This window comes from Zea mays, chromosome 8 (genome assembly GCF_902167145.1).
Source record: "Zea mays cultivar B73 chromosome 8, Zm-B73-REFERENCE-NAM-5.0, whole genome shotgun sequence".
In the NCBI taxonomy this organism is placed as follows: Eukaryota; Viridiplantae; Streptophyta; class Magnoliopsida; order Poales; family Poaceae; genus Zea; species Zea mays.
Window position 1 is genome coordinate 107956066 of NC_050103.1, and position 22171 is coordinate 107978236.

General features: G+C 49.9%; 1 protein-coding gene across 2 annotated transcripts; it reads left to right on the forward strand.

Moving 5' to 3' along the window:
* The first annotated feature begins 1051 nt into the window (after positions 1-1051).
* Positions 1052-4900, forward strand: LOC100383949 (Ubiquitin-associated/translation elongation factor EF1B protein). 2 transcript variants are annotated; one of them, XM_008657081.4, is made up of 2 exons: positions 1052-1828; positions 2776-4900. In XM_008657081.4, the coding sequence occupies exons 1-2, from the start codon at positions 1795-1797 to the stop codon at positions 4656-4658; spliced, it is 1917 nt and encodes a 638-aa protein (XP_008655303.1). In that variant the 5' UTR covers positions 1052-1794; the 3' UTR covers positions 4659-4900. The 2 variants fall into 2 exon arrangements, with proteins under 2 accessions (XP_008655303.1, NP_001349163.1); NM_001362234.1 differs by having other exon boundaries at positions 1191-1347; positions 2776-4828.
* Positions 4901-22171: the final 17271 nt, after the last annotated feature.

The window sequence follows — 22171 nt, forward strand, 5'->3', positions numbered from 1 at the left end:
AATCAAGGGATCTAGTTGGGGGATAAAGTTTTAATTTTCAGGTTTCGCGTATCCACCCCCCTCTAGGCGACTTTCAGCAAGGCACCCCGCATGACGGAGCGAGTCAGCGAGAGGAGAGAGGACATGAGCGATAGTGGATCGAGGTCGTCGAGGCGGGACAAAGCAACATCGAGCGCCTCGGCCGCACGACACATCACGCCTACGTCCGTGCGGAATAGTATGTCGTGGAACGTCGCCACAACGTGTGGCGGCGTGCCACACTGGAGCGAGGAGGCGGTGAGGTATGTGAACGACATCGCCAGGAGCCATGGTGTGAGCCGTGATGGGAACGTGAACCTAGCGGCGACAAAGCGCTGCACAGTAAGGAGCGACGCGAAGGCGTAGAGCATGGGCGGAGTCGCCTAATCGGAGGCAGTCGACAATCGGCGGAGGTGATCCTAGTCGATTGCTAGTGTTAGGTTAGAGATAAGATTTTTTGTGTTCATGTTTTATTAGGATATACCAAGGTATTGCCTAGTAATACCGGCCTACATGGCCCCTCCGCCCATGGCTTTAGGCCAACGTTCACGAAACTAGAAACCGCGACGTGTGGCGGCGTGCCACACGGGAGCGGGGAGACGGCGAGGTATGTGAATGACATCGCAAGCGCCATGGCGTGAGTAGAGATGAGAACACGAACCTAGCGGCGACAAAGCGCCGCGCAGTAAGGAGCAACGCGAAGGCGCAAAACAAGGACGAAGTCACCTAATCGGAGGCAGTCGACGATCGATGGAGGTGATCATGGTCGAGTGTTAAGTTAGAGATAATATTTTATCTATTCACATTTTACTGGGCTAGACCGAGGTATTACCGAGTAATACTGGCCTTCATGGCCCTAGCCCATGACCTTAGGCTCAACATTCACGAAACCAGAAAAAATTTAGAAAAGTTAAAAAATGGAAGATCCCGCGGTCGCGTGCGCGCCCTCACCCGATCCACCTCTGCGCACGAACGCACGCAGTGTCCCACCCGGTCACCCCACCAGCCACCACACGCGGGACGCAATAGACCAGCGCGGCATCGCAGCACAGGCCATCGCGAAACCGAAACCGAAACCGAAACCCACCCGATCGCAAGTCTGTTGTGCTTGTGCCTGCGCTGCGCGGCCTTGCTGTCCCGTCTCTCGCCCGCCCGACCGCTGTCTCGCTCGCCTCCCGTCTCGCTTCGTCTCCATTTTCTCCCCACCCCACCACACCCGCGTCAACCAACCAAACCCTAGAAGGCTCTCGCCCTCGTCCCCAATCCCTCGCCGCCCCGCGATCCCCGCCGCCCGCAGGCCAAAACCCTACGCGTATTGCTCGACGCCGGGTAAGCTCCTCGTCGCCCCGCCCCATCAGCTCACTGTTTCTCCTGCCCTCTCTCTCTGATCCCTCGCTGGTTCGATTCGATTTGGGCGTGGAGTTCGGTGGCCCCATGGTTTGATCCGCCGACGCGCGGGAATGCCAACGCTCGCTGGAGAGTGTGTGGGAGACTGGGAGCCGCGCGCCCGTGGAATTCAGACGGGGAACGGCCGCTGGGGCTCCACGGGATCGCGTGATTGCGGTGCGGGTGACCGTGGCGGGCGTACCATGCGCGCCTGGGCATGGAAGGACGCCACACGTCGATAATTTTCGGGGATTGGGCACAGGTGATGGCTCGCGGGGATTTGCAGGGAGTCCTCTCGGTGTCAGGATGCTGGTGAAGCTATGGGTGATTATGCTGTAGAGTTTCGTGAAAAGAGAATTTTTGGTTTCTTATCTACTGGCTCATGAATTGATGATTAGGTTTTGGAATTCAAGGGATGAGAAATGTAAGCGCAGTTTTTCTGGAGGCTAATAGATGCAAAATGCTCATTCAGCCAAAATTCTGGTTATAGTAGCTGTAAGTTGGTTTTTCAAAAAAAATATAATACATGTAAGATTCCTGTTTTGATCCGGTAATCTGATGGCAAAGGGAACATAAGCAAATATACTCGGAGCTAATCCAACAAGTCATAATTCTCTAATTCTGTAATGATTTAATAATCTCTTGCTTTAGTTCTGTTGTTATGTGCGTAAGGTTCTGCTGCTTGATTATGGGATATGGGATATCGAAACAAGCACAATTTCTTTGACGCAGAAAAAAAAACAACTAAAATGAAGCATCACTAGTGGATAGAAGTTGCATGTCAAATGTAAGTGGACCTAAGGGGGTGTTTGGTTTGAAGAATCAATTCATTCTAGATGAGGTGATGCATCATGAGTTTATTCCAAAAATTTAGTGTAATGAACTCATTCCTCATATTATTACTAATTATTAGTCTATGATGAATAAAACGGAATGGTGATGGATCAACTCATTCCATTCCACAAACCAAACAAGAAAGTGAGGAGTGAGAAGATGATGGACTATCTCATTTCTCAAACCAAACATGTTGATTTTGTTCTTAGCATGGGAGACCTGTGGTAGTTGTCATGTGGCGAGCAACATGGCATTCGTTTCTTATCAGGATGTCAGATTATTTTTCACAGTTGGATTAGCTGTAATATGGATCATGTTGCATGTTGTGTTTCCTTAAAACAGCTATTTGAGTTGGCCTAGCTGTCTGGCATATGTTTGGTTAGATATGTACTTTACGTTTTTAGTTGTTTTTTACTTGGATGTTGATATTCTCTATTTGTTATGGTTGAACTGGCCTCATTTGCCAAGAGGAAGATCAGTACTTTACACATGTTTTCTTGGAGTGCTGATCCTTTTGCTTTGGCAAATTTCATGCAGGTATAGACAGTGTAATCACTTTGTCAGAAATGCCTTCTGCATCCAAGTCCAAGGCAAAAGAAAGATCAGCTGCAAAAGTTGCAAAAGAGCAACCCAAGGTTGCTGCAAAGCCAATGGGAAATGCTACACTTGCAAGTTCTTATAACAACCTGTCTGGAAAGTTCCATGTTCTGGAACCATCAAGCTCTTTGTTGGGTAGCCAAGGCATCGATAAATTCAGGAATACAGATGAAATAGATGAGCATTCTCGCAGCTCCCATGGTACAGGGGATTTCGATTGTGCCTCCAACAATGGTAGCTGTTCTGGTGACTCAGAGGATACAAAGGAAAAATCAACCAGCACTGCGTCCCGAGTAGACTCTGTTCCTGGATGTGATATTGATAAACGTGAGAAGATTAGACAGAAAAATGAGAAGAAGCATCAAAGACAGAAGGAGAGGCGTGCCCAAGAGTTACACGAGCGTTGTAAGGGATACATTATGTCCAGAAAGTTGGAAGCACTTGCGCAGAAGCTTGTTGCGATGGGTTTCTCAGCAGATCAAGCAACGATGGCTCTTATACAAAATGAGGGTTGCGTTGAGGAGTCTGTTACCTGGCTCTGCAACTTTGATGCCAGTGAGGAAGCTAAACAACAACTTGTAGCTGATCAACAGTCTGGAGTTAACTTGAAGATTGATATAGCTGATGAGCTTTCAAAGATTGTGAGCTTGGAGGCAAAATATAAGTGTACAAAGCAAGAAGTTGAAAGGGCAGTTGTTTCCTGTGAAGGTGATCTAGAAAGGGCCGAGGAGGCCTTGAAGACACACAAGCAAGAATCAACTGCAATCCCACCAAAGCCTGAGGGGTCTGGCTATTCAAGTGGCTTGCCTAATAAGCCGCAAGTTGTACTTGCACAGAACCCTGCAAGGCCTCAAACAAATGGATTATCATCAGTAGGATCTCATCAGATGAGAAGAGAGGAGAAGGACATAAACTATAAGCTTTTGATGAATGGTAGTGGTCCAAAGGAACCTGCAATTAAAGGTTTTCAGCCACTGGCAACACCGATTAAGCCAGATTTGGTCCGTCAGCAATTTGTTCAACCTGAGAAGAGACGTCTCAATCCCAACTCGAATCCATCAGTTCCTTCTGTGGCATCGTCTCCTTTGCCTGTTGCAGTGCCACAAGTGAAGCCAGACATGCGGCATGTGGCAGGGACCAATGAGGTGAAAAGTTTGATGCCCAATGGAAGCTTGCGAGAGTCTGTGATTGTAATGCAGCGTCCTCAATCTGCAGGTACCAAACAGAGCCTACCATCCACTAGCCATAGTATGTTTGTGTCAGAACCATCTGCAAGGGATTGGTACTTAAATGGCGTGTCAGGTGTGGATATGATGTTGAATGGGGGCTTAGGTCATGGACTAAGGAATATGAGTTTGGACAGTGCTAGTTCTGCCAGGTCGTTTGGGCATGCAAACCATCAACAAAATTTGGTTTCTAATCCTATAGAGCTGGCTGCCAATGGTTGGGGTGGCACCTGGAGTTCTGGAGGTACATCATCTTCCCGTTCTGTGGTGTCATCACTCGGGGCATTTAGAGGGTGGAATGCATCCGAGTCCTCTGCATTGCCTCATTCTGATTGGAGAACCAACGGGGCAGCACCTTATGACTACACCTCAGTAGACTGGAGCGTCGACACAACACTATTGAACCCAGCAGCAAAGAGCGAGCTGCTGTCGGACACATGGTCAACCATGTTCATGGGTGGCAGATCAACAAGGACACCTGGGAACCTCAGTGGTGCAGGCATCGCTGGGTTGTATGACAGTAACCGTCCAATGGATCCTGCTCCTTCGGCTCGTCCATATGAGTGGCCTACTTTCTGCAGGGGAGGATCTTCCTAGTTTCCCCAACCCTGTAGGCAAGAGGCCATTGAATAAAAAAAGTAAAAGCTGTCATTTGTTTCTTTTCTTGTTTTGGTCTCAGTTGCAGTTGGTTGAAAAAGTTTTACTTTGTCTATCGAACCGAGCTTGTGTACCCTTGACTGTTGGCCGAGATAAGTCATCTTTCTGTGAAATCGTTGTGCATGAAAAATGAAGGAAGAGAACTGAATCTATCTTGGCTGAAATGCAGGTAATTGTTTTTATTTTACTTGCTATAATAGTAACTTACTAATTCTTTCTCACAGTTCGGCTTAGCTGCCATGTGCATTCTTGCTTCACGGACTGTTTTTACTGCGGTCCTTCTGAAAAAAGGCACACACGTTTTTCTCTTCTTTTATTTACTTGGTTGCTTATTACCACCGAAACTTGTATATGTGTTTCATCAACCTTCAAGAGAAGAGGTTAAAAGAATATTATCATGTTTTACATTGGCGTCGTGTAACCTGTGTTTTATCCAGAAAATGCAGGAGTTTTCCTATATGTTGGCAATGTGTATTTTCTTCACAGTGATTTATGCACATGAGACCAATTGTGACTCCAAACCATTTGAAGCCTCTTTTCTTCTTCCTGGTTTATTCAACGAGAACATCGAATTTAGCTTTCTCGGTCTGTTGGGCTGGCCAATTTCCTCGTGATGACTGATGGGATCAGTGTTTGAAACTAGGTAGCATAAAATGGCATGTTCATTCAGATTATATGATCCTATTATGACCCTCAGGGGTTCTCGGTACAATATGCATACCAGAGTATATGGTGTTTGTACCGCAACTTAAATATTTGTCTCACAATTGAAGTGGTGCTTTCATGCTGACTAAAGCAGGAGTGGTTAAGCGTTTTTTACTGTTCGAATTTGTCATCTTTGTGCATACCTGCTCGTGGTTCCAATTTGTGCATGTGCAATATCGAAGAATGCTGCCGATTCTGTTTTTTATTTAAAAAATATAATATATAGTAGAATTATCCATCCTGCTTGCTTGTCTTTCTGAGTTGTGCATGCGCAACGATTTGGCTTGGGTGGTGGTGCTGAATTCATCATGGGATAAGCTAAGCTTGATGGACACGATTCTTTGTTGGCTATGATGGGTCCGTTTATTTGTTTTTTTTTGCTCCGCCCTGTGCTGTGATTCATGGTGCAAATCGAGTTTTCTTAAAAAATGACTGACCTAATAAGCTTCTGAAGGGGTGCGTTAACGCTCATTGGGTTGCTAACCGATAGTTCTTTTGTTATGAGATTGTTCATCTTTTTCTATTTAGATTAAAGTTGTTGTGATCTTGGTTTAACGCTCATATATAATGTTGAGGAAGTGTTGGAGGGTGGAAAAGTGCTCCCAGCAGGATTTCATATTTCGTTACAAGACCAGGATCGAGCTTTTGGTGCAAGTTTGTGATCGGTCTTTGATGGCCGCTGCGCTGAGGTGCGCGAAATCAGGGCAAATTTGGTTTGGCTGGCACACCTACAGCTTGGTACGGAGTACGCTGGACAAAAAAAGAAGTCGGGGGACATTGCCGCATCCACTTCACCTCGTGGTCAAGTTGGCGGCGAAGCAAGCGAATGCGACCCGCTGCCGGAGCCAGCTGCCCATTTTTCTAGTCATACGCGTCTGAGTCAGACCATGTTCGGCAGGGACGCACGCACGGCCGCGTGGGGTGCCGTCCGGTGCGGAAGCGAGGGGGGCACGTCTTCTCCACGCGCGTCGCCGTCCGACCTCTTGCATTCGATTCGGACGGAGTAGGAGCCGGACGCGAAGTTATTCCGGCGCGGTGCGGCAGTGCGACTTTGATCAGATTAATTCGGAGCATGAGCCGCGGACTCGACGCGTTGGTACCGATCAGACCACGGTCCACACGACCGCAGCCATGCACAGGCACGGGAATGACGCTTGACGCGCGGCAGTGCGCCGAAGGCCGAAGTGGCGCGGCACGACGGATGACGACCCAACGTCCGGGGACGTGCGCGGGAGGCACCGGCCGATCCCGCCGCGACACCTGCGCGCGCGTCACGGGCAGTGTCTAGTTGTTAAAGTATACTCAGTGGTAACGAGATTGAGACAAATGACAGAGACAATCACACTTGTTTATTGCAGTGATCACACAGATATATATACAACATGAAGGGGTATATCCCTAAAGGGTGTGTCCCTGGGGAGACGTTGTCGAACCCCTTGGGTTGGTCATAATGTAATAACATGTTTTGCAACACTCCCCCTTGATCAATACAAGTCCATTTGATCATCTGCAAATTGACTTCCAGTATATTATCTCCTCAAAAACCCTATGGGAAAAATAAGGAGTATACAATATCTTTTGGATAATTAGAGAATCTCACTTGAACTCCAAAAGGAAAATATGCTTGTAATCATCATGCATAAAAACCCCGTGGTGGAAAATCAATGATGAAGCATATAGCTTAGTTGATATTACCTCGTTAAAAACTTTGGATGAGAAAACCTCAATAAGGTAAAACTCATACAAAGAAAAGAGTGTAATATGATGGTACAAAACAGGTCAAATATCATGGAGAATTACTCCCCCTGATTCTTGCAATCACTTAAGTCTTCTCATACCAATCCCCTCAACACATTTCTGAAACGTGGAGTATGGTAGAGATTTTGTGAATAGATCAACAAGATTATCACAAGACATTGTTTGCAAGATATTAATATTTCCATTTTTCTGTTTCCATCTGAACAACACAAGCTCAATTATCCTTATAGATAATTGTCGGTGATTCAATCGAATCATGGTACGTTGTTCTCCAATGGACCTCTAGCCCAAAGAACAATAATATGTCTATAGTCATCATTTCAAAAAAAAACCCCCGTGGGGAAAATAAATGATGAGACATATAACTCAGGCTAATATTTTTCCAAGATAATCTTGCCAGAAAATCTGAGAAATCAACATATGAGCTGAGTATCCTTAAAAACCCAGTGGGAAAAATAAGGAGAGTAGTCATACTCTATTGTTGATCTATTTGAACTCTAAGGAGATAAACTCATCACCTAGTTCAAATACAACAATAACTATGTCATAATGTATCATCCTCAAAAACCTCTACGGGAAAAATAGATGATACGACATAGGCCTTGTGTTGATGTTGTCTCATTAAAAACTTTGAATGAGAAACCCAAGTAGGGAAAAACTCATGCGAAGAAAAGAGTACAACATGATGTGTAAACAAGTTCTTCTGATCAAAAGGAAACTCCCCCTGATCTTTACGAATCACTAAGTCATCTCATACCTGCTCTCAAACATATTAAAAATGTGGAGTAAGGTAGAGACTTAGTTCGTAACTTGTTTTTCATCTAAACAACACAAAGTAATATTATCTCCATAGATAATAAGGTCAATGATATAAAAATCATGACCACCACATACCCTCTTTATGTAGTATATCATTCTGTACTATAGAATGATTAGTGTAAGTGACCATTAATCTTTGTTGATTGACATTTATCAAACAGTAGGTCCAACTTACCAGAAGTATGTCATTGATCTTGTACCTGGGGATCTTCTATAGATATCCAAGATCAGTATATCCAAACATAAGGAGAGCATGAGTACATCTGGAGATCATAACTCGATCTCATGTGCTGTTAGCTAGCAAATCTTTGCAAAGCAATATCCGGCCGGATGCTCTTGCATGATACAATAGCACATCTCATGATCCGAAAAGAATCAAATAACAATGATTCTCTCATATTGAATTTCTTCAATATATGTTGGATATAGACAACTTTGTATCCAAGATACTAAGATAGTTTACTTTGAATTGAAATCTCTTACAATTCATATCCTCTATCTTGAACTCCGTCGATAAGTAATGTATGTTTAAAATATGCTGCACATATTTACACTGAACATACCATACTTTGTGTATCCTTTCAGAAAGAAGGATTCACTAGGTCGAATGTACCATATTTGACCTAGATGCTCTAAGTCACAAAGACTTTCCAAGCATTGCAAATTTGTGATTGGTGATTATGTATTTGGAATCCTTCAAGACTCCATAATCCAGTGACCACATATGCACATGTTGTCACTACATCTATCAACTGCAAAGATAGATGATTTACTGCCCATATTATTGTATCAGAATTTTACTACTCACAGTAGAGGAGAATTTATAGCATTAAAATAATGCTTGGGTTTGCGTATAAACCCAGTTGCTACTAGCCATGCTTTCTCACCACCTCATTGTTTCCAAGTCCATGAAAACAAACTTGTATCCACAGTAAGATACCTTGAAGTGAAAATAAGTTAACACTTCTTTCCGGTGAGCAAGGCTATCTCTGCAACATTGTATCACTCAACAAGATCCAGTTTGAGCATACTCGTGCTCTGCTATGGCCATAGTCTTTTGGATCACTTGGAGCGCATATACAATTACTGAGATGTATGTGTCGACACTTGTAGCTTTTAAATAACACAATTCTCCAGTTGACTTAAAGTCATTTTCTTATGCACCCTTATGATTTCTCGTGAAATCCCAAAACGAGAATCAAGGGCTTCCGATAACCTAGCCTCATCAGTGCGCACTGAGCTAGGTTGTGAATGTCTTACATTCACAGGATAATCCATATCCTCTAGGTGTCTACCAACACTAGGTTGGTTACCAACGAATAGTTGGTCTGCATTTACTATCTCAGAAGGTCTTGCCTTCAGCTGCTTGCAAGCATCTTAATCCCAGTTTGTGTCCATACTTCTCCCCCTCTTATTTACAACATCGTTGCAATAGGGAGTTAAGTGGCTTTCCATATAACCACTCTTTCTGGCACTTCCACATAGGATTAATTTAAGTGACACCTCATAATAAATGCACATGGCAGTCAATTTGCAACTTCTTGCAAATCATTCGAACCTAAAGGTTCAGTTTTAGTACGTGATCCTGAGCCTGAATGCTTACTGCATTCATTATAATTTCCTGGCATTCATTTTGGTACTCGAAATCTCCCCCTAATGCCTGGAAAAGCTCATGATTCAAGCAAGCGTACGGGCCGTAAATAGACTCTCATGAAGAGATTCTAAAACTTAATGATCGACAGAGAATGAATTCTCACATAGATCCCCAGCTTTCTGTGTGCCCATACATGTACGCTGCGGTGGTGAGATTGGGAAAAACATACCCAATGTACGCATGGGAAATCTTTCATGGATTCCCACGTACTAAAAACCATAGGGGAACTCGTACATGCAGTACATGCAGTTAATCACAAGTCAGGAGCGTGCAAAACTTCCTGACTCCAACCATAACTAGTTGGAAATGACAATTCATTACTGCTGGTCATTAATGATCTGAAATTTTCGAATCTATCACAGATTCATCATATCCTTTATGGATATCATTCTGAATACCAAGACAAACAATCATCATTGTAAGCAGATTTGGCAAATTCAGCAGTGTGGAGGCTAATGTGCTCAAGCTTGAGACATTATTACTTAATGGTCACGTGTTGTCCGAATGACACACTTCAGGTCATCATATAGATGCACCATAGAACCATATAAAGCCTTCAATGTCCATACCATCTTTGTAATGGACCACACTCGTTCCTTTGAAACAATTCAAAGAACTTAACCAATTCAGATCAGATTTTAAGATAAGAGGGACTTAAAATCTCATTTCCGATGATACTCATCAAGTATCCATCTTATGGGAAAAACATGACCAATAGAATTGTTCATAACTTCTCATTTCATCCCAACAATGGGATGACCAATTCAATCTTACCCAGCATGGTAAGTATCATCACTTGAAAAGTTATAACATATGCAACACTTTGTATGGGAGGATGTATGTAGAATACAGTCCATAAGAAATGTTTCTGAGAAACATATGCAATATCCATCACTATCACCTTGTGTTTCCACATGATAGAAATTATATGGATATCTCTATAATATGGTAAGATAACAATTAGGATATATCAACACATCCTTGATACTTCCAATACCAAAGGGGATATGATAATAACATATCATGATATCACGCGAAGCGATTGTTAAAATATTATTTCCTCTTTCCAAAGGAATATGAGAATATTTTGTTTCCCCACTTATAGAGTTTGTGGCTCAATTCTCCACATTGCATTTTTCTTCCTCAATTGGAAGAATCCCTGTACAAGTTTGCACAACTCAAATCAATGAGTCTTCAACTCCCTTGATGAGTTGGTTCAACTCTAATCGATGAGTTTGTTCAACTCAAATCACATGAGTGATCAACTCCAATCGATGAGTTTGTTTAACTCAAATTCATATGAGTTTTTACACTCAAATCACATGAGTGTGTTCAACTCACATCGCATGAGTTGAATCTATCACGATATCAATTATGAGATCATACCAAATCTCATGAATCATTTATATAGTACTCAAAAGCGAATCATCTAACAAAGTGGTCTTCTCTTAGAAAAAGAAGTGTTGTTACATGATTATTCCAAATCACGATTTACACAACTAACCACTATTATCATGTCAGATGGAAGATTGAAGTACACTTCATATCTTAGCTTTCATGAGTAGTATGCATCTATTGGTATTTCATATACAAGATTAGATGCTTAGGCATACAACACTATACCACGTATAGTGTAATGACAAAAGAGTTTGTCATACTCATTGCCCTTCCCTTTTTAATGTGCTTATATATTTGCTTTCAAGCAAAATATATGAATACAAAGTGTTAGTCTACAACATAATGTAGACACATACTCATAAGTCCACAAATCTTATGATTTTCTTTGCTATTCATTTTGGGCTTGCACATCAAGCCACAAAAGCACATTAGTTCTTTTCATAAGAACCACAAGAGAAAGGGAGCATCTCACTTCCTCCAAAATAAAGAAGTGAATCCCCATATTATGCAAAGATGAAATGAACATATCCAATGAACATTAGGGATAATTAAGCCCATTAGGCGAGTTCATCAAACTCTATTAAATAATTATCCTTCAAATGGCATAACCATTTTTCGTTTGCTGTTGCAACTTTGCCGCAAAATATAACATATCTTTATATGTTGGAGAGTTCCAGGTATCACATAAAGTGTACCAAAGATTTTTGAAAATTGGTGTACACAATGTAGATAATCTCCATGTAATGAAACAATGGAGTAGATCTCCCAGTAGTGGGCAAAACTTTTGCTGCCTGAAAGCATGGTCTCTGGGCTGATATATTCAAGGAACATACCGCAGCCAATGCTTAGGACTCCACTACCCTGTGCTTGACCAAAATTTCAAAAATAAAATGGAAATCACCATAAAGTGAATAACCAACATCACATCTCCAACATATCTACTTGGAAGAACACATAGGTAATCATCATAACTGTTGGAACTCGCTATCAGTCGCAAGAAAGCCAACAGGGGTGAACAATGTGGACAGTAGGGTTACGCGTGGGATGGCAAATAGCTCTATTAACCAGGCCTCTCACGGGCACTGTGTGGGGGTATTTATAGGTACCCGAGCGCCCAGCGCCTAGTGTTAAGGACGCATGTGCCCTCAGCTACCTAGGTTATTCCCAGAATATTCCCATAAAGCAGGGTTACAGACTGTAATTACAGGGATACCTTTACAAATTAGGCCCGTAATACGCGGCGGCCACGCAGGGCCCGTTACAATGGGCCGGAACGCACGTGGGCCTCTGAGCTGGACGAGGCCGCACTGTGGAATGCCTTCGTTGCCGGTCTTCGTCTGGTGCCGATCGAAGCGAAGGGTGTCCCTGCCTGCTTTGTCTCTGTCAGAGCAGCGGCTAAGCAGCAGAGACTTCGAGCGAAGGGTGGCGTTTCTGTCTTCGCTCCAACATCTGCCCTCCGAGGGACCAGTTCGACAAAGTCACCTGGTGCCGAAGACGTCGCTAGATGGCAGAGACGCTGCCCTCGCTCGAAGTGGTTCCGCGGGGGTTTTTGATGTGACCGTTGATGGACCGCGTACTGTTGGATTGCGGGTTTCCCGAAGCGCCGCGCTCTGTCGGATTGCGGGCTTCCCGAAGAGCCGCGCCCTGCCTATAAAAGGGGGCGGTGGCCGGCTCTTTTTTGAACTTTACTTTGCGCACTCCGCGAAAACCCTAGCCGCCCGCCGTCTTGCTGCTCGTCTGCCCGCCGTGCTCTTGTTCGCCGGAGATCTGGCGCGAGTGAAGCAGACTGCCCGCCGCCGCCGACGGTACGTAGCGATGCCGTCTTCCTCTTCTTCCGCTGCTGCTACGCCGCCGGCCGGTTCCTCACCGCCGACCGCCGCCTCGTCGGAGGAGACGATGAGCAGTTTGATGCCGGAGGAGTTACGCGCCGGCGATTCCGTTGATTTCGGCGTGTCGCGAATGTCGTCGGCCCGCGTGGAGGATATGCAGCGGTTGGGCTATTTCGGCGGCGGAGTTGCCCGTGCCCCGGGGACGGAGAAAGTCCCCGAGCCGGAGGGCAAGTTGGTTGTTTTCGAGGCGTTTTTCGCCGCCGGCCTCCGCTTGCCTGCGCATCGGTTTGTTGGCGAAGTCCTGCGCAGGTTCAACGTGCAAATACATCAGCTGACGCCGAATGCCGTGGTGGCCCTGTCGAAGTATGTTTGGGCGACGACTTCGTACGGCGGACAACCATCGGTCGAAGTCTTTGCGAAGCATTATTGTTTACACTGGCAGAAGAGGATGATTGGGGACGAAATTGCTCAGTTTGGGTCCTGCACATTCACGCCGAAGACCGGCAAGACCACGATGCCAGTAGTTGAGTTGGTCCCTTGCGCCCGCAACAAGTGGGGCAACTGGAATGAATTTTGGTTTTACGTTGCTGAGGGTGCCGTCGAAGGCCACAAGGGACTTCCCGTGTCCGAGATGTGCTCTCATTTTTACTCGGCGTACCCGCCCTTTGAAGTGGCGGAGGATGATGTGGACGAAGGGGCCCTTCGGTGTGCCGCCGGCCAGATCAGTGGGCGCGACTTGGTTGAAGAGTTTGTGGCGTACGGGGTATGGCCCTTGGCGCACGGTTGGGCGTTGGGCGAAGTATGCCCTCGCCGGATGCCTTTCCGTGGTGGAGAGATCGTGCGGAGTCCCGCCTTCGCTCTTAATCTGCGAAACCGTGATCCGGCCGCCTTCGTGCGTGAAGCTGAGGATGAGGGGGTGCGGCTTGTTGGGCGTTATGTGCCGAGGACCGAGGGCCAGCGCAGCTGGGAGATCCGCGGGTCGAATGACCGTTTCAATAGGGTCTTCGAATTGAACCAGCTGCCGTATGGCGGCTATCCTGGTCAAGACGACGCGGACCGTCGGGGGAAGAAACCGGTGGTGGAGGCTAAAGACGACCCTGCGCAGGCGGCCGCCCCGTCCTCTAAGAAGAGGAGACTAGGTACTGCCATGGGAGGACTCGGGGTTTCGGATGGGTTTGCTAGAGAGTTGATGAGGACATGCGCGGCCCCGGGGGAAAGGATGTCTTCGCCCGAGCTCCGGGAGTCTTCGGCTCGGATGCTGAAGGTTACCGGGGGTTGCTGGCCTAGGAATGTTCCTATCCCCTGCGCGGCCAGCGGGGACGTTTTTACATCTCGCATGGTTCGTAAATGGAGAGTTTTTCCTTACGGGCGAAATATTGCTACTGTTGTGTCGGCAGTGATGGACAAGGATCGCCAGGGGGCTGCCCAAAAACGGCAGGCGGCTATCAGGATTGTTGACGCCAGGCCAAAGAGGCAAAAGCGGGGGTCGGCGACGGATGTGGCCCCCGGCGGAGGGAAGCCGCCGCTGGCGGCGAAGTCAGGCGTCCCTGCATCTGGCAAGGCGCCAGAGGCAGCGGCGGGCGCCGGAGGCTCCAAGCCGGCGAAGGCTGTGCCGCCGCTGAGCAGGGTGGCGGAGGCCGCGAAGGCGGCCCGAGCGTTGCCGCCGGCAGGCAAGCGTGTCGCCGACTTCGCCACCGACATCTGTGTGGATGACTATCTTGGTGGTAAGTCGTTGGCTTTTTTTTTTAAATTTCGTTGGTGCATTGCAGGGTCGGACGAGGGCCAGCTTGCTACAGTTGCGCCTGACGCGGCGGTCGCGACGGCTGCCATGGTGCCGAAGGCAAGGGGCGAGGCTCTTGGCGCCGGAGGCGAGGCGGCGGCCCTCGCGGTTGTCAGGGACGAGGCGGACGCAGCGATCCGCCGGCTGAAGGAGGTGTCGGAGGCGCTGAGTCAGGTCTGCTGAGCTATACTCTCCCCCCCTTTTTCTTTTGGGGCCACAGCCTTACGTGTGCTCTGCAGGTGGCTGACTTCGCCAGCCGTACTGCGTCGGGGGCCCTCACGGCAGCTGTTTCTGCCGAAGTCGAGAGGCTTCGGACGCAACATGCTGACGCTATCCGTGAGAAATCGGCCTCCGACAGCAAGTGCCATAAGCTGGCGGACAAGGTGGCCGCGTTGGAGAGGGAGAAGGCTGACCTCCGGCGCCAACTGGCGGCGGAGAGGAGGGAAGCCAACGAGGCCGTCGCCAAGGAGCAGGCTGCGCAGGCGGAGGCCAAGCTGGCGCGGGCGGAGGGCAATCTTGCCAAGGAGCTCGCCGAACATCTGCAAGAGCGGCTCACCGCCCTGGAGAGCCGCGCGAAGGGGGCCGAGGCCGCGATGCGCGCGGAGTCCGAACGGACGCGCACGCAGCTTATGGATACATATCGTGAGCTGGGTGCGCAGACCGAAGACTTCGAGGTGCCGGACCGAGAGCCCGGGCTTCGCTGTCTGCAGTGGGTGCAGGAGGAGCTGCTGGAACTCCCAGCCGTCGCGGGGGGGGGGGGGGGGGGGGGGGGTTGATGTCGTACGCCTCCCTGGTCACCTGCGAGGGGGCGATGAACGCGCTCTCCCGCGAAGGGTGCCGGCACTTCGAGGCCTTCGACCAGGCGGATGAAGATTTTGAGCGAGATATTTATCCGCCGGGGCCCTTTATGACCGGATGTGGGGTCTGTACGGTCGTGTGGTGGTCAGGGAGCGGGTGGAGGCGGCGATGGCTCAGGTAATGTTTTCGTTTGCTTGGCGTTTGTTGGATGTGGGGCGCGCGTGTGGTTGCTGAATTTTGCGTGCTTTGGCTTAGGCGTTGCGTGGCGAGCGGGTGGACGACCTCGGGGCGCTGAACAGTGCGCTGCCTGACCCGGAGCCGACCCCTGCGGAGGCCGCGTTCGGGGTCGCACTGGAGCCAACCCCGGAGGCCGCCCCCACACCTGCTGCGGCCGGCGAGGACCTGCCCCCAAAGGTGGACGAAGGCGCCCCTGATGCCCCCGCAGCTGCGGTGCCGAGTGCTGGGGATCCCGTGGCGGAGGTGGTGGAAACAACAGGAGGAACGGCGGCGGAGCCAGCGGCGGAGCCAGCGGCGGAGGCTCCCGCAGCGTCAGGGCCTTCGCAGGTGGCGTAGCGGGTGTAATAGGGTTGGGGAATTTTGAATATGTTACTGAATTTTGGTTGCTGCGCAGGTTCAAGATTTTGGGCCTGCGCACGCAACCGCTACTGCTAAATTTTTGGCGGCTTTGACCGCGGAAGGTGGCAATGAATGTGGTGGATCTGGATCTGAATTTTCTGAGTTTTCTGATGTTGTTTATTCTGGGAGCTCGGTTGAGTGGACTGAGTCATCCGAGGAGGATTTGGACTACTTCGCGGCTTTGGATGTGGCTGCGGCGGAGACCTCACCGCACGCTGCGGGCGCGCAAGATATGCCAGGTCCTAGCACCGGGCGCCGACGGCGAAGGGCGGTTGCAAAGCGTAGAGTTAGTACGGAGGAAGGGTCTCGGCTTCGTGTGAGTAGGGCTGGTCGGCAGGAACTGTTGTCTTTGTCGGCCGCCGCGAGTACAGGGGAAGGGGAACTGCAGAGTCTTTTTGCGGGTGAGGAGCTTAGGATAATGTTATTTAATTATAGAGAGATGGGAATTATTCCTAAGGTTGAACCGATGTAGAGTGTGGCGCCCTCGCGTGTATATATGTAAAGGTTTGTACGATGAAGTTGTGTGCCCTCGCTTGCCTGTGCCTGCGGGGGCGTTGTGTACTTTGTCTGGTATGTTTTGTTATGCTGTGCTGGTGTGGTTATAGTCGGTCTTAACGCGGACGGTTTGATGCTGTCGTTTCTGCTTTTGTTGTACTGGTTCGGCTGCGCCTTTTAGGCGGCTACTGCGTGGATGGTCTTTGCGGTAGACTTCGGGGTTTTTCGCACTTGTTGTGCTAGTCCGGCTGCACCCTTAGGCGACTTCTGCGCGGATGGTCTTCGCGATAGACTTCGTGTTTTTTCGCACTTGTTGTGCTAGTCCGGCTGCACCCTTAGGCGACTTCTGCGCGGATAGTCTTCGCGATAGACTTCGTGTTTTTCGCACTTGTTGAGCTAGTCCGGATGCACCCTTAGGCGACTTCTGCGCGGATAGTCTTCGCGATAGACTTCGTGTTTTTTCGCACTTGTTGTGCTAGTCCGGCTGCACCCTTAGGCGACTTCTGCGCGGATAGTCTTCGCGATAGACTTCGTGTTTTTTCGCACTTGTTGTGCTAGTCCGGCTGCACCCTTAGGCGACTTCTGCGCGGATAGTCTTCGCGATAGACTTCGTGTTTTTTCGCACTTGTTGTGCTAGTCCGGCTGCACCCTTAGGCGACTTCTGCGCGGATAGTCTTCGCGATAGACTTCGTGTTTTTTCGCACTTGTTGAGCTAGTCCGGCTGCACCCTTAGGCGACTTCTGCGCGGATAGTCTTCGCGTTAGACTTCGTGTTTTTTCGCACTTGTTGTGCTAGTCCGGCTGCACCCTTAGGCGACTTCTGCGTGGATAGTCTTCGCGATAGACTTCGTGTTTTTTCGCACTTGTTGTGCTAGTCCGGCTGCACCCTTAGGCGACTTCTGCGCGGATAGTCTTCGCGATAGACTTCGTGTTTTTTCGCACTTGTTGTGCTAGTCCGGTTGCACCCTTAGGCGACTTCTGCGCGGATTCGTCGCACGCGAGGGTGGCTAGCGCTTAGCCTCGCGGTGACCCCGAATTGGTCGAATGTTGAAGACCGTCGTCGCGGTCTTTTTTCGACGCATGTTTTTGCGGGGGATTTTTCACACATATATTACATGGCTCCGCCTCGTTAAAAACCTCACCCCCCCCGGGAGGAAAAGAGTGCGGGCCGGTACAAGATTGTTTTTGGCGAATTACAAGGGCGAAATCAGCCCTAATGAGTCAAACAAAAAATTTGCGAAGGTTGTCGATGTTCCAGGAGTGCTCCAGGTCCTCGCCGTTTGGCGTTGTGAGCCTGTAAGCGCTGGGGGAAGCTTTTGTCTTGACTATAAAGGGGCCCTCCCACTTGGGCTCCAGCTTGCCCCTGGACTCCGTCCGAGCTGTTCGGACGAGAACGAGGTCCCCTTCGCTGAACTCCCTCGGGATGACTGCGTGGTCGCGCCATGCTTTGGTCTGGGCTTGGTATTTGTTTAGGGCCTGTAGGGCGAAGACCCGGTCTCCGTCAATGAGATCTTTTGAAGTTGGCTCGTCCACGTCGGGGACGGCTGACGGAACTGTACGCGGGGACCCATGCTTTATTTCTTGCGGGGTCATGGCCTCCGATCCGTATAGAAGGCGGAACGGAGTGAACCCAGTCGCCCTGCACTCGGTTGTGTTTAGCGCCCAGACTGCCTCCGGTAACAAATCGGTCCATCTGCCTTTTTTCTCATCGAGGAGCATTTTCTTGACAGCCGTGAAGATTTTCCCATTGGCGCGCTCTACGACCCCGTTGGACTGCGGGTGATAGACTGAAGCGAAGGCAAGCTTGGTGCCGATGGAAAAACAAAAATCCTTGAAATCTTGGCTGTCAAACTGCTTGCCGTTGTCAACTGTTAGCTCGGACGGTACTCCGAAGCGGCAAACGATGTTTTGCCAGAAGAATTTTTGGGCAGTCTTTGATGTTATTGTAGAAACAGCCCTCGCTTCGATCCATTTGGTGAAGTATTCGATGGCTACGAAGGCGAACTTGAGGTTCCCCTGAGCGGTGGGCAGGGGCCCGACAATGTCCAGGCCCCAGCGCTGGAGAGGCCATGTATGGGCAATCAGCTTTGTATACTGCGAGGGGCTGCCTGGCCGAGGAGAAAACTTCTGGCAGGCTTCGCAGGACCTTGCGACCCGATTTGCAGCGCAGATCATTGCGGGCCAGTAAAACCCTTGGCGAATCACCTTGGCAGCTAGGGCCCTTGGCCCTGCGTGCGAGCCGCACGTGCCACTGTGGACTTCACGTAGGATCTGCATGCCCTCGGTTTCGGTGACACACTTAAGCATCGGCTGACTGATCCCTTTCTTGTAGAGTTGGCCCTCAATCAGTGCGAAGTCCCGGCTTCGATGTCTGAGGCGCTTGGCCTCACTGACATCGGTTGGATGATAGTACCCCTGTAAGAACAGGGTTATTGGTGCCCGCCAGTCTTCGGTCATGATTAGGTTGACTATGCGGTGGCCCTCGCTATCATTGGTTATCTGGAGCCCTTTGGGGCTCCGGACGGCTGGCGTGCCGATGGTGTGAAAGAACACGTCGGAGGGCAAGGGCTCGCCCCTAGCGGCAGCCTTGGCCAATGCATCGGCCTCCTCGTTCTTGGCCCTATCCACATGCTGCAAGGTGAATCCCTTGAACTGTCTCTCGAGACTTCGAATGGCCGCGAGGTATTGCATGAGCGCGGGGTCTTTTGCTGCACAGTCTTTCTCGACCTGGCCGGCAACTATCTTGGAGTCTGTTTTGATGATACATGTGGTGACTCCGAGGGCCCTTAACTTGCGGAGGCCGAGGATAACCGCTTCATACTCTGCTATATTATTCGTGCATCTGTCGGATTTCAGAGCGAAGCTGAGGCGTGCTGCATATCTGTGTTTGACTCCGGCTGGTGAGGTGACGACTGCAGCGACGCCTGCCCCCGTATGGCACCATGCGCCATCGCAATGGATAGTCCAAACCTTCTCTATGGACGGGTCTGGCTGCGTTATTGGCCCAGTCCAGTCGACGACGAAGTCTGCCAGGACCTGTGACTTGATGGCTGTCCTGGGCTCGAAGCTGATGTGGTAGCCGGATAGTTCGGCTGCCCACTTGGCAATCCTCACCGATGCCTCCGGGTTTCTGAATAGTTCGCCGAGTCCCCTGTCTGAGGTGACTCGGACCTTGAATGCTTCAAAGTAATGGCGCAGCTTGCGCGAAGACATAACGACTGCGTAGGCGATCTTTTCCAGCTCTGTCATGTTGCACTTGGACGGTGTCAGTACTTCGGAGACATAGTAAACAGGGCACTGTCTGACCGCACCCTTAACCGTCTGCTCTTGCACTAGTGCCGCGCTGACCGCGTGCGGCGAAGCCGCGACATAGAGCAATAGGGGGAGCGAGGAGTCGGGGCTCGTGAGGATTGCCAGCTCCGACAGATACTGTTTCAGTGAGGCGAAGGCCGCTGCCTGCTCCGGTCCCCAGGCGAAGTCTTTTGCACCGCGGAGTGTTTTGAGGAAGGGGAGACTTCGCTCGGCGGACCTGGAGATGAACCTGTTGAGAGCGGCCAATCTGCCTGTCAGACGCTGGACGTCCCTGGCGGACTGCGGGGGCGTCATGTTTATGATGGCCTGGATCTTGGTTGGGTTGGCCTCAATGCCGCGATGCGATACCAGGTAGCCCAATATCTTGCCCTGGCAAACACCGAAGACGCACTTTTCCGGGTTTAGGCGGAGTCGTGCGTCTCGCATGTTCGCGAATGTCTCGGCGAGGTCGGCGAGATGGTCCTCCTTATTCTTGCTGGCGACGACGATGTCATCCACATATGTAAATATATTTCTGCCAACCTGCCCTTCGAGTACTGTTTTGGTGAGTCTGGAGAAGGTGGACCCGTCATTTTTGAGTCCCTCCGGCATTCTGATGAAGCAATAAGTGCCGAAGGGTGTTATAAAGCTGGTGCTGGCCTTGTCTTCCTCCTTCATGTATATCTGGTGATAGCCGGAGAAGCAGTCGAGGAGTGACATGACCTCGCATCCGGCCGCGCTATCGACTATTTTGTCGATCCGTGGCAACGGGAAATTGTCCTTTGGGCAGGCCTTATTGAGACTGGTGAAGTCTATGCACATTCGCAATTTCCCGCTTTTTTCTGCACCATTACAACATGGGAGAGCCACGTGGGGTAAGCCACTGGCTCGATGAATTTAGCCTCTAGGAGGCGGTGTACTTCCGCCTTGGCGGCCTCTGTCTTTTCGTCGGACATTTTGCGAAGCCTTTGTTTTCTCGGTCGCACCGAAGGGTCAATTCCCAAACCGTGCTCAATTATGGATCGGCTGACTCCGACCAGGTCGAGGGCGGACCAGGCGAAGACATCTTTATTTTTGGCTAGGCAGCAGAGAAGCTTCTCTTCTTCGTGTGAGGTAAGATCTTCGCTGATAGTAACTATCTGCTTGGGTGTGGCCTGATCGAGGGGGACAGTCTTGGTCCCGTCTTGGCTCTGCAGCTGTGCCTTGTCGTGGTGTTTATCGGTTGGGCTGGCGGGCGCAGGGACCTCGCGCTGGGTCGTGAGACAGTGCACGTTCCTCTGACCAGGCACGAAGTCCCACTCTATGTTGCGCGCCGTCTGCTGGTTGCCGTGGACCGTAATAGCACCGAGTGGTCCTGGTATCTTCATGCATAGGTACAGCCCGTGGATGGCAGCTTCGAACTTATTGATGGAGCCCCGGCCCATGATGGCGTTGTATGGATATACCATGTCCACGATATCAAAGGTTACTTGCTCACTTCGGGCATTGGGTGCTACACCGAAGGAGAGGGGCAACTCTATCTTGCCAACGGGAAAGGTGCCCTTGCCGCCGAAGCCATACAACGGGTTGTCCGAAGGCTTGAGCAGGCTGTGGCTTATACCCATGCGTTCGAAGGCGTGGAGGAAGATGATGTCCGCCTGACTGCCGTTGTCGACTAGGACTTTGTGTAAGTCCCAGCCTGCCACGCTGCAATTGATGACCATGGCGTCGATGTGGGGGGCGCTGCGCAGGTCGACGTCTCGTGCGTCGAAGGTTAGCGGTATGTGGGACCACTTTGTCTGCACGACTGGGCCAGTGACAGCGACATGGTTGATGCTGCGGTAGTGGTCCCGCTTCTGCCGCTTGGTGTCGAAGTCTGTGCTTGACCCCCCTGTTATCATGTGAATGACTCCGCGATATGGTTGATCAGCGAAGTCTTCTTGCTTTGGGGCATGGGGGATGTTTTGATGTTGCTGGTGTGGAGGTGGGGGTGGAGGAGGTACGATTTGTACTTCCTGATGGTGTTGGTAAGCGTGGTGCGGTGGATGCGGAGCGGGGGCGTGGATATATGGTGGAGGGGGTTGCTGGTAGTTGTGCGCGACAATTCTGGGGTTGTCGGCTGGCTGCGCCCGTGCCATTCTGTCTCTGGTGGCCTTCGTTTTGGGGCAGTCTTTGGTTTGGTGGGCGCAGTCTTCGCCGTGAAATAGGCAGTAGAATCGGCGCGGCGGCTGCGCGCGCCCTCGGCCCCTGCCACGAGTTCCGTTTCCACGGCCTTGGGGGGGATATTCCTGACGGCGAGGGGGGTCAGCAGC

What these genes read in the sequence shown, in the direction of transcription:
- LOC100383949 (XM_008657081.4), top strand. Translation starts at nt 1,795, where the DNA reads ATGATTAGGTTTTGGAATTCAAGGGATGAGAAAT. An exon ending in GAATTCAAGGGATGAGAAAT is followed by an intron (nt 1,829 to 2,775) that starts GTAAGCGCAGTT and finishes AATTTCATGCAG; the next exon opens with GTATAGACAGTGTAATCACT.